The following is a 12278-nucleotide window of genomic DNA, read 5'->3' on the forward strand; positions in this document are numbered from 1 at the left end:
CCCGCCGCGAATGCGTACGCTTGAAAGGGATGGAACACAGCGCGGCTCGAGGGAGACAAGGTAAGTAAATGCTATGCGGCTTTCCCGAGTGTAGCTCGGGGTTACCGCTTATGAAATGGAAAAGTAACCCTGAGCTACACTCGGGAATACCGCCAGGGAGGTTAAAGTAGTATAAACTCTCAAAGCTTTGTTTTCAATAGTGAATCCAGATCAAGCAAATATACATTGGCCAGTAAATTATTTCTTGCACAAATAAAGTTTAGAATAGTTATAAGTTTTCAAACAGCTGGCTCCAACTCTCTCTGCTCACCTTTCCCGAACTTCCTGTCCAGTACAAAATCACAAAAGACAGAGCAATCTCCAGCAGCTCTCCATCTACTAGCGAGAGGAGGGGAAACAGGAGAGTGGCTTGCCTTGCTGTGCCTGTGCGTTTGTGGTGACACTCACAGCTTTCCAGTACACACAAGGGTGGCTCCATAGGATCCTGCAAGGGAAAGGAGCCACCCTAAAACAGGATATCGGGACCAGTGCTCAGGGAAGCAGCTGATTCTGCAGCAAGCTAGAATTTTTAAACTAGAATTATGGGGTGAGTGAAATATACTCATCCCCATAATTCAAGCCGATCTGTGACACTAAAGCTGTCGCAGGTCGGCTCTATTAATCGGGAAGCCAGCGAACACATACCGCCGATCAATGACTTCCCGATCTTCTCCCTGCAGAGAGCAGTGACTGTTAGTCACCGCTCCCACAGGGATTCCCTCCTCCCCTCTCTGTTTCTCCAGCGCTGACTGGAAGAACGGACGGGGGACGGGCAGAGCCAGCTGTCAATCAGCCAGCGGGGTGGATCTCGACAGTATTGTTGGAATCTGTCCCAGCTGTGGCACAACTCTGCTCTTTTAGCGTATAGCTGGCAATAGCCCTACCTTGAAGAGAACTATGGCCAAAAAGGGTTAGGCCATAGTTATCCTTTAACCACCTCCCAGCCGGCCGTTGTAATTAAATGGCCAGCTGGGAGCTTCCTGGATGTAACAGGCCGTCAAAGACGTCCTGTTGGCCCCGTGCTTGAGCGGAAAACTGCCAAAATTTAAAAACAGGCAGCGATACCTGTTTACATTTAAGCGATCCACCGGCTATAGAGTATAACATGACGGTTATGTGCGCCCCCCTCTGTCCACATCCCCCATCCCGCTGGTCCCGAGCTCCGCTGTGCCCAGTGCGAGCCCGGGACCAGCATGAGGGCTCTGTGACAGGAGCTCGGTACACGATGTCCCTCTGATCCCCTCTCCGGTGTCAGAATATATCACTTCCGCATTCTTGTGTCACTCTCCAGCTTCAGAAGCTGATGAAGCAGATCTCTTCTTCATCAGCTTCTTTGGGGGGTCCTTGGTGACGGTAAGGGTCTTGGAGACCCCTGATGTCTCCATAAAGAGGACCTGTCACATCCTCTTTGCCATCACATAGGGAGCTTCTTAGCCCCCTATGTGATAACAATAAAGTTAAGTTAAGTTGGGGAAAAATAGGAACAAAAAAATTTTAAAGTTGCAAATAAAAAAAATGAAGGTCACACATATAAAAGAATAAAAAGAAAGTCCCCACCTATACATACATGCGTGCAAACATGCGTTGGGTGCGCATATATGCAAAAAAGACGCTTGCGCCCGTTACGCCGCACATGTTATGTATCGCCACAAACATCGCAGTGAGAGCAATAATTCTAGGGCCATTAATCACTAATAAGACTAAACTGATGAGCGGTTAAAGCTTCGCCTATGGTCAATTTTGGGTATGGTAGTTTTTTGGGGATTTCATGGGTGCGCGCAATTTTAAGGCTTGACATGTTTGGTGTCTATTTACCCGACGTAATCTTGCAGAGGAACTGCTGCACTCCTTACCGAAACACCTATGTATAAAGAAGGGTGCTGTAGTAACCACGGATGGCGCAGTGCATCTTCAAATATATGATAAATGTCACCAGCACACCTATGTCTTGTGTCAATAATAATGTCATACTAAAACCTGATGAAGGGGACCCTGCATGGCCCCGAAATGTTTTGTGACAGTCTGCATCAGTAAAGAAGATGGATTATTGACACAAGACGTAGGTGCCTGGTGACATTTATCATATATGTACCCGACTTGACCCTGTCTTTTATATTTTTTTCCCAAAAATTGGGTAATAATGTATTACAACATAAAAAATTGTCAGTAATATTTCCTTAGTATAGTAAAAAATAAAGCTCTATCTGTCTTGAAAAAATGGTATAAAATTAATTCCAGTACAGCGTTGCATGACAGAATAAATGTCAGTCAAAGTACCGCAGCGCTGAATACTGAAAAATTATCTGGATAGTAAGGGGGTGTAAACACCTGGTCAGCAAATGGTTAAACATCAAGAAGCAGCATTAATTTTAAGTGATTTAATCAGCTTCAGTGTCACAGGTTGGCTTGAATTATGGGGATGAGTATATTTCACTCATCCCATAATTCTCCTTTAAATTTCTTCCCATGCACTTACAGTAATCATGGGTCCGAACAGCAGTCTCTAACTTAGCTCAGCTTCCCTGAACTTACTGTCCAGTACAAGATCACAAGGGACAGAGTGGTCTCCAGCAGCCATCCATTTACTAGCTCGGCAAAAGGAAGAGAGTGGAGAGGAGTGGCTTGCCTTGCTGTGTTTGTGGAGACACACATGGCTTACTAGCACCCACAAGTAGGGCTGCAACTAATTATTATTTTCATAATCAATTAGTCAATTAGTTGGCCGATTTTTTTTTTTTTTAATTTAAATTAATCGGATAAAAAAAAAATGCCATCCTTAATTTAAAATAAAATACACAAATGCAGTGTTACAAACACAACGTTTACTTTAGAATAAAACTGCATGCACAATTTTTTGTAATTGCACTGCACTGGAACGCACGACATTGCAGTACCGTGCCAGGGGTGTGGAAATTTAACCCCTTCGTGACTGATGACGTACAGTGTACGTCGCCAGCATCGGGGCTGTTTAAACAGACTCCCGGCGGCAAAAGCTCTGTTTAAACTTGTAAAGCCGACTGTCGGCTTTACAACAGAAGCGATTCTGGCGACTTACCTTTCGCCAGATCGCTTCTGTGTCCCGTAGAAGGGGCCGCCACTGTGCCTCCCGGGCTCCATTGCCCCTTCTACGGGCCCAGGACCGGCTTCCTTCGTGTCGGCGGGGAGCTGGGGAGGAGATCGACGAACTTCCGTTCATCGATCCCCTCCCCGTTCTATGGGACCGGGAGCGATGCAGATTGCATCACTTCCGGTCCCTGGGCTGTCAGCTATAAGCTATTGAAGTGCGATCTGCACAGCGCCGTGGTCTCAGAGAACACACAGAGAGCCGTAAAGCAGACGTTCTCCGGGAAGCTGTCAGCACGCAGCCCCAATCACAGGCACTGAGGCATTTCGTGATCTCTGCAGCTGCGGACTGGGAACATGTCTCAGTGCCTGTGATTGGCCCTGCGCGCTGACGGCTTCAGCGAGGCGTTTGCGAACACGCCCGAGCCTATCACTAATCATCATCAGCAGCTGCTTTGGAAAACAAGGGTAGCTAATAAAACTGGTGATTCTGTCTCTAACCTCAATTGCTGCAGAAAATTAGTTGCTCAGCAATTGAGCTACAGATTGCTGTTCCCATCACAAGTCTGTTAATCTGCCAAAAACATTTACATACTGCTTTTCTGCCTTTTAAATAAAGTCTCCACACGGCCCTGATGTAGGCTCCTTGGCATTCTTGCTCCTCTGCATTTGCTGTCACGGCGCACCATGCTGCTGAAGCTACAGCAACCTTCTGTAATTGCACCTTCCACATCAACTGCACCTGTGTCCCCATTTTGATTTTATGAATGGGCATTTTCTCTGTGCTTTTACTGTGTTTCCCTGAAAATAAGACCTACCCCCGAAAGTAAGACCTAGCACTATTTTTCAAGATTCCTGTAATATAAGACCTACCCCGAAAATAAGACCTAGTTTGGTGGTAGCATGTGAGGGGGAAATTGAAGAGCAGGAGATATGGTGTCAGCCTGCAGTGACATACTGTATTAAGGGGTTGACGGGGGACTCCCTCCCTCCAGCGCAGTGACAGTCCTCCTGAGGGCACTGCTTAATGTAATGGTACTGTAATGTGTACCGATAAATGGTACCGTACTTTACCGCGCTGTCCATTGTCTGATGCCCCCGCTGCTCCACCGCTGGTACCGCTGTCCCTGATGGCAAAAGAAGCCGGCGCTGTAGAAAGCAAGGCTGCAGCGGCAGAGGGAGCAGAGCTGCATTAGCCGATACTTCCTCTACAGCGCCGGTTGCTGTGACAGGCGGAGTGATACCAGATGCACTCCGCCTGTGAAAGTGAAAGAAAGGGATCAGCATTACCAATACTGACCATTTTGTTGCACAATAAAAAAAATAAGACATCCCCTGAAAATAAGACCTAGTGTGTTTTTTTGGGGGGCAAAAAAAATATAAGACTGTCTTATTTTTGGGGAAACTCGGTATGTACCATAACTAGATGTGTTGGCATGTAATGCTCTAGTCCTTGTTGGAAGCAAGCAGAGGAGGCTGGCTATGTTAGTTAGTTAGTTAGTTAAAAAAAAACATCTGGACGACTTGCGGTAATTGGCCGCAATTATTTTCGTTTGCGCTTGCGCAGTGTTAATCGTACAACTTTTGACGCACGGAAACGCCACCAACCATGCGAACATCGTACAATCGACCAAAGTTTTCAAACATGCATGACCGTCAAAAGTCGTACGATTGTACAGTACTACCGGTCGGGCACTCTATTCACACGTTACGATTGTCGTACGAAAAGTCGATCACATACGATTATTGTACGATAATCATAAGGTGTATGGGCACCTTTATGGGTGTGCTGTGCAATGCTGCTTTCAGAAGGGACACCGAAAGTTACAACTTTGGGTATTGAACATGATTATTATTTTAATATTTTGATAATTATGCATTGGTTAGCTATAGAGTTTTGCATATATTGACTAATCAAACCAAAGAAAAGAGCAACTAGATAATTGTGCTTATTTATTCATTCCTTTAAAAGTTCTTGAAGTCATGCTTGAATGGGGTTCCTTCTATCATAATGAGGAGGGTGAAGAGGACAATGAACAAGAAGATGGAGATGGGGAGCCTGGGGGTGAGATTTATCAATTGAATTTTTGTTTTGAAAGCAAATGTTTTCAATAAATGAGAGAGCTGATACATAACACCTTGTATACATCGCCTGAGTAAAATTACCTACAAAACTGCATGTCATTTTATTTTATCATTTCTTTAAATGGACCCATATTTTAGATGTTAGCGTAAACTCTAAAGCATATGAGAAGGCAAAACAAAAACATATGTAGCATATTTTGAGTGCATTCACATTTTCCCAGGTCTTATCCCTTTTAAGCATAATGCAACTACAGGATGATAACTGTTCATGTGCCAGAAATATAGTATGATCTTACCTTCCTTTATGACAACACTGCTCTGAATTCCTAAGCACGTGTTGTCAGTCCTTCCTAAATAATGTATTTTCTTTTCTCCATAATGCCCTTCTTGAGCACAGGAAGTTATCAAGCTTGCCAGGTGTTTTTTTGCACTTATTTAACAGATAAAACAAAACACTTTCAATTGTTTATACGTATATACGCAGACCTAAAGGGAACAAATAAGACAGGTTTGTTATGGTTTATAAACATTTTAAAGAGATACTGTCACTTTGCCTATTTCTGCTACCTTGCTCTATTCCTCTAACATAGGTTTCTGGGTGCTGGGGAGCATGTGATCTTTTCCATGTGGCAGCATAACAGTCAGGCAGCAGCAACCAGCATTTTTAGTATGAGGTCAGCAATGGCAGCCCTGAATCTTCCTCATGGCAGGTTTACTTTAAAGCAATGTTAAAGGCTATTTCCCTTCCAGACCATGTTTCATGTTACACCCATATTCAGGGTAGGTGCTGTTGATTCTTTAAAGTGGTATGCTTGTGCGTAGCTTAGCCTGCACAGCTGCGTCATCCATTTACAGATCCTTTGACCAGACCTGTAAATGGAGAAACTACAAGTCTCATTAGCCACCGCTGCAGAGGGATCTGTAGTTTGTGATAGAATCCAAGTGCGGTGATGTGACCGCACTTGTAGTCCATTCATTCTTCCTCCAGTCCATGTTACTGAATGTCCGTACCCTGATATGGACAGGTAAGGAGGGAGAATCTACAGAAGCATTGCACCTGCTATTACCCGCTATATACTGAGAGCGCCGCAGCTGGGACGGATCCTGACAATACTGTCGAGATCCACCCTGCTGGCTCATTGACAGGTGACTCTGCCTCACTAGCAGTGGAGCCAGCTGTGCCCACCCCCTCCCCCGTTCGTTCTTCCAGTCAGCACTGGAGGATCGGAGAGTATAGGGGGGAATCCTGTCAGCCACGGCTCTCTGCAGGGAGATGATCGGGAAGTGAGTGAGCGACGGCATGTGTTCGCTCACTTCCCGATCTCTAGAGCTGCTTTGTGATAGTTTAATTGTCACCCGTTGGCTCTAACTATGAGGATGAGTGTAAATCACTCACCTCATAGTTCTTCTCTAAATATTAATTTTGTGTACCAAAATAATTACTAATTCATAGGTATATACCGAGCATATGAATTAATTTGTTTGAAGCTTCTTAACTTACTAATCATTTCTTTTGTTATATATTCAGAGTTTCGCTTTGCTGGTAGAGATAGCATTATTTTCCTGGTTGATGCCTCAAAGTCAATGTTTGATAGTCTAAGTGATGATGACTTACCTCCTTTTGAAATAGCACTACAGGTAATATGTTTATTTTTTTGTTAAAGTTATCTATTTCTGCAATGAATGTAATAACTATCAGTTTTTTTTGCCTGCAAACTAAGGGATTTTCAGTAAAGGTGATTTGGGTAGCTGTAGAGCAGCCAGGTCACATTTACGTGACTAGTGGGTTGCGAGAAACACAGGCTGCCCCTGCTAACGTCTTCCGAAAATACATTTCTTAATCATGCATTACAGGACAGAGGATAATGTAATTCTGGTACGTTGTGTTATGCAGCTGCCTTCAGGTAATTGGACATTGGCAGACAAAGCTGTAAAACTGCCTAATATAACCCTTTCCACTCCCATCATGTTCCAGTCTTTTACTAGTGTCCTGGGAGAACAGACATCTTCACTCATCTGAGAGAAGTAAACCCTTCTGCTTTTTGTCTAGATTCCTTTTTAATTCTAGCACATTTCTAGAGTTACTACAAAGCCAGAATGGCTTATTTTGCAAATTCTGGATTGGCTAATCCTCTTAATTGCCACATAGGCCATACCCAAACCCCGCTGTGAAGACGCAGCTGGACCAGCCTGTATTGTGTAGATTGGTCCATAGCAGGCTGCAGTTCTTTCTAGGATCAGTATCCCCCTAAGGAAGCCTTTCTCAAGGCGAAACATGTTGGGGTATCCAGGGAAATACGGCCTCTGCTTCATTCATTATGAACAAGACTACTGTAATGTACTGTACTACCATCACATCATGTTTTATTTATTGACCAGTTTCTCAATCATGACAATGCGATTTTGTATTTTTCAACTTTTTTTGTGAACAATAAATTATATTTCCCCAGTCATCTTCCAGGACAGCCATCGAGATATAGGTTCCGCCTGCCTGCAACAGGAAACACATCAACCACATTAAATAAATAGACTCCTCCTTCCATCCCAAGTCAGTTTTTTTGTGTTTCCGCCGGCTACACAGGGACATCGTAATGTTTGTTGTTTTCAGGGCTCATGTTTTGTTTGCCTTAGGGCTGAGCCTACCCTGCTATGCGTTGGGACCTAGCGCTTACAGGGCTTCCCTATCGGACCCCCATCCGATTCTTGGCCAAGGTTCCCTTCCATCACTCAGGGAAGGCAACCATCCTCCTGCACGTGAGTATGCGCCAGATGGTGGCCCCCCCTGGTGTACAGCAGTGGCAAGGTGTGATGTAGGAATGCTGAGCCCAGGTTGTGGACATTGGTCTGGCAACGACAGGGGCAGCATAGGAGAGGTACAGGGAGGCTGGAGGAGTCCAGCGGTCCCGGCTACCTTGGCAGTAGGGGGCTCTTACCTGATGGTATGGAGAGCAGGGTCAGTCTGCGGCAGCGTGGAGGTGTGGGCCTCGGGCTGCGGTGTCTCTTCGCCCCTTGCTGGTGTCTGTGGTGTGAGCATGGGCTACGTCCTGGCTGGGAATCCGGCGGGTGACGTCACTGTAGGGCGCCGTCGCCGCCTGGTATACGCGCCGCGTGGTCAGAGCGATGACGCGCTTCCGGTGCGACACTTCCGGGTTTCAGAGGCTGCCTCGCGCTGGAGACGCATAAGAGCGGAGGCTCGGTTCCCACATGGTCACAGCAGACGCCGCTCGGCCACGACTACTTCAGCTGTACACCATCCATACCGACCTAGACCACATAAGACCGGTGGGGACGTCAGGAGAGGTCCGATAGCGTGGTCGGCAGTGAGCTGCAAGATGCCCATAGATGCCGGACCGGGTGCTGCTACTCCATATCTGGGAGAGCATGGCACGGGCGCTAAGGTAGGCGAGTTTTCTTTGGAGATTCTCCCCTTTCCTTTACCCGCTTGCATTGGGGGCCTGTTCACAGGGCAAGCTGGGTAGTGTTATGTATAAGATGGTTTGCATGCGGGCAGAGCACGGGCTGATGGCATCACTCTTGTCCTACGCAGTTCAAAGCCATGGAGGATAAGCCCCTCGCTGAAGCAGGTTGCTCACGCCCAAAAGGGAAGAAGTGTGCCTCTTGCTTTGCAAAAATGTCAGCTTCATGTTCCAAACCCTTGTGCAAAGTGTGTACACGACCCTCCTGGAGTTGTGTGGCAGGGCCTCTGCTTCTTCCGCCAGCGGCGGATTTGTTGATGAAGGGCCCGGTGAGACACCCGCAGGTACAAGCTTTAAATTTAGCAGCATGGCTACTGAAAGGGAGGTGTTAATCAACAAAGGATTATCCGCACGGGTGGTGACTACATTGCTGCACAGTAGAAAGCCGGTGACATCTGCCATCTACCTGAAGGTGTGGAAAGTGTTTTCCAGCTGGTACAGCAGTCAGGGTATGCCTGTGGTGGCCACAGTGCCATTGGTGTTGGATTTCCTGCAGGGCGGTTTGGACAAAGGGCTTTCCTGCAGTACTCTGAAAGTGCAGGTTTCTGCACTGTCTAATTTCGTGGACATTAGATTGGCGGAGGAGCCTCTCATCAAAAGATTTATCCGGGCAGTAGGCAGAATGAAACCCCCGAAGCGTAAGGGACTGGACCTTATGACTCAACAAGACTAGGCATTTGGCAGGAAAGTCCTGCAAGCTGTGGTCATACCCTAGGAGGTAAGATTTGTCCTCACTGATCCTCTCGATGGCTGTCCTGGAAGATGACTGGGGAAAACATGAGTTGATTACCTGATAACTCTGTTTCCAGGAATCTTCCAAGACAGCATATTCCCGCCCTTGGTGTGTATCCAGGTGGCATCCGAGGTTGGATGGAGGGGATACGTTTGTACATGGGGTAGCCTTCGGTCTTAGAGGTTACTGACTTGGGATGGAAGGAGGAGTCTATTTATTTAATGTGGTTGATATGTTTCCTGTTGCAGGCAGGCGGAGCCTATATCTCGATGGCTGTCCTGGAAGATTCCTGGAAACAGAGTTATCAGGTAATCAACTCATGTTTTTTTTACATAATATTGTGAGAGCACAAGAGTTTCTTAAAAGCCCCTCCTTTCAGGCTTTTGCATACCTGAAAGTGGTATTTATTCACGCAAGGTTATATATATCTCAGCTACAGCTTCCTTTAGACAGTCTGACTCTGTTATTCCTGGGGCTCCCCATAAGGGCCAGCATGCTTCTCATTCCACTATCTTCAGGTGAGTTTGGCAGCTCATCCTTCAAACCTATAGACTTGAGAACAAGGTTCGACCTTCCCGTCAAGGCGCCCTCCACTAGATCAGTTACTGTTTAATTGGCCTTTAAGCATAAGGCATCTGTTTCTCAAATTTGCACAGCTGCCACCTGGTCTTCTGTTTACAGGTTTATCAGTTTGACCTTCAGGATTCATCTGACGCAGATTTTGGCTGTAAAGTTTTTCAGATGGCTCTGTATGTTCTATTAGCCCCTTTGTCAACCTGTTGTTTCTTCTAGGCCTGTTAGTGTTCTGTTTGCCTGTTGTCCACCCCTCAGTTGGACTGATTTTAGACTTCCGAATATACAAGAAATACTTCATCCTGTGTATCTTAATGGATGGATGAATGAAAAAAAGTGATTTTAACTTGAAAGAGAACTATGAGGTAACCTTTTTATCCCATAATTTTCTTTAGGGTCACAAGAGGACATATACTAGCGTCCTCACGTGACCCAAAACTCAGTATATAGCGTGCTATATGGTGAGAGCGCCGCTGCCAGATTCCAACAATACCATCTAGATCCACCCCCCTGGCTTGACAGCGGGCTCTGCCTATCTAGAAGCAGGGCCAGCCATGCCTGCCCCCTCTCCCAGCCGTTCCGCAAAACAAGCGCTGAAGGAGGGGGGGGGAAATCCCTGCAGGGAGCGGTGACTGACAGTCACCGCTCTCTGCAGGAAGATGATCGGGAAGTGAGCGAGTGGTGGTATGTTTTCCACTCGCTTCCCGATCAATGTTTGCCAGTGTCCAATTACCTGAAGGCAGCTGCATAACACAATGTATCAGAATTATTTCATCCTGTCTTCATCCTCTGTCCATTAACTTAAAGGATTTTACGCTAAATTAAAAATTAAATTTTTCTGTCTGCCATGTTGACCTTCTGGCTACAATACTTTGTCTCCCTGACCAGGAGTAAGTATGCTGAAAAGAACGTCTGTACTGCTTTCCTGATTTGCAGCTCAGTAAATCTGAAAGTACTGAAGCCAAGTTCTTTTTTATTATGTTTATTAGAAATGTAGGTAATGGAGTCAGTTTTCCAAAAGGGGTCAATTTGTGCATACTGTACTGTTATTTTCTTACAGACTTTTTTCTTGAACATTAAATCAGCGCTTGTCATTTCATAGCTCAACTATTGCTTCAAATAGTCCTAAAACAGGTTTGCTTGGCTGGAGAAACTGAATCCATAGGGGACAAGCATTTGGTCTTGCAAAGTGCACCAAAGGAGGATGATCTGGCGAGCAGAACCTGATACAAACTAGGAATTTGGTCATGTAATTGATTACTGTTGGATCGATGTAGGAGGAGTTTCTCGAGTGAAGGAAACCATTTTAGGACTTTTGTTAACTTTTCTAAGACTTTTAGGGAGTCCCTGAGCAGCAAAGGGTATGACCAATATGGAGAAAGGTCTTGCTTTTAAAAATTAATGTATGTGCCATATACTAATATTGTATTGATGCTGTAAACTTTTTTTTTTTAAAGTGTATTCGTAGTGTTTACACAAGCAAGATTATCAGCAGTGACCGTGACCTTTTATCTGTGGTGTTTTTTGGTACCCGAGAAAGCAAAAATTCTGACCCGTTTAAGCACATATATGTTCTTCATGATCTGGATACACCAGGTAGGTAACTTGAAAATGCAAAAACCCTACTGGTTCTAAATACCAAGAATTTGTCAAACAGGTATCTGGTATATTTATTATATAGTAACTGACAAAAATATTCAGTGATGGATTACATTTATAAAGTAATTTTAAGTGAACCTAAAACCAGAGAGCATAATTTCAGCCTAATAATAAACACAATCTATTGACTATCCAGGTATATAATGAATAATGTTAAGTGCAAGTGCATACAAGTGCTTGCTCCTTCTTCCCACCTCCTACTGGATCCTTTCAGGCTTGCTTTAGCCATGAGAAGTGTGGTGCCTCAGGCAAAATGTTGCGAACTACAAATGGGGCATTCTTTTTCATACTGTCATAAGAATAGAGATCTGCCAGTTCACCCTACGCAGCAAAGACCAGCTAATGGGGCTATTCAGCTTCCCCAGTCTCCGTTCCGAGCTGGTTGGAGCTGCTAGGTGACAGTAGTAGAGTACCACTGCCTCCACCTTTTTGCTGCAACACTAATGTCGATCTCCCTCCAGAATCACCAACTAGACCCACACCCTGGTGTACTCCTCCATTAGAACATTGCTGCTTCTTACGCATCTCTGCTTGATCAACCAATCTTCCTCTCATCTTCACAAGCCCATTATCAAGCCAACCCATTTTGTGCAATACAGGACAACCCCGGAGACCTTCCACACACTTTGGTATGACCCAATTCGCCCCCC

The 12278-nt window shown here is 45.4% G+C and overlaps 1 protein-coding gene across 1 annotated transcript in view; it reads left to right on the top strand.

The window, feature by feature from the left end:
• Positions 1–12278, top strand: part of XRCC6 (X-ray repair cross complementing 6) — a 49624-nt gene that overhangs the window by 1034 nt on the left and 36312 nt on the right. The window contains exons 2-4 of the mRNA XM_018563914.1: positions 5075–5167; positions 6716–6825; positions 11427–11565. Coding sequence (XP_018419416.1) covers positions 5086–5167; positions 6716–6825; positions 11427–11565 — 331 coding nt within the window. The 5' untranslated portion in view covers positions 5075–5085. The remainder of the gene's footprint in view (positions 1–5074; positions 5168–6715; positions 6826–11426; positions 11566–12278) is intronic.

The sequence above is a fragment of the Nanorana parkeri genome, unplaced genomic scaffold (assembly GCF_000935625.1).
Source record: "Nanorana parkeri isolate BGI_ZX_2015 unplaced genomic scaffold, ASM93562v1 scaffold711, whole genome shotgun sequence".
NCBI classification, from domain to species: domain Eukaryota; kingdom Metazoa; phylum Chordata; class Amphibia; order Anura; family Dicroglossidae; genus Nanorana; species Nanorana parkeri.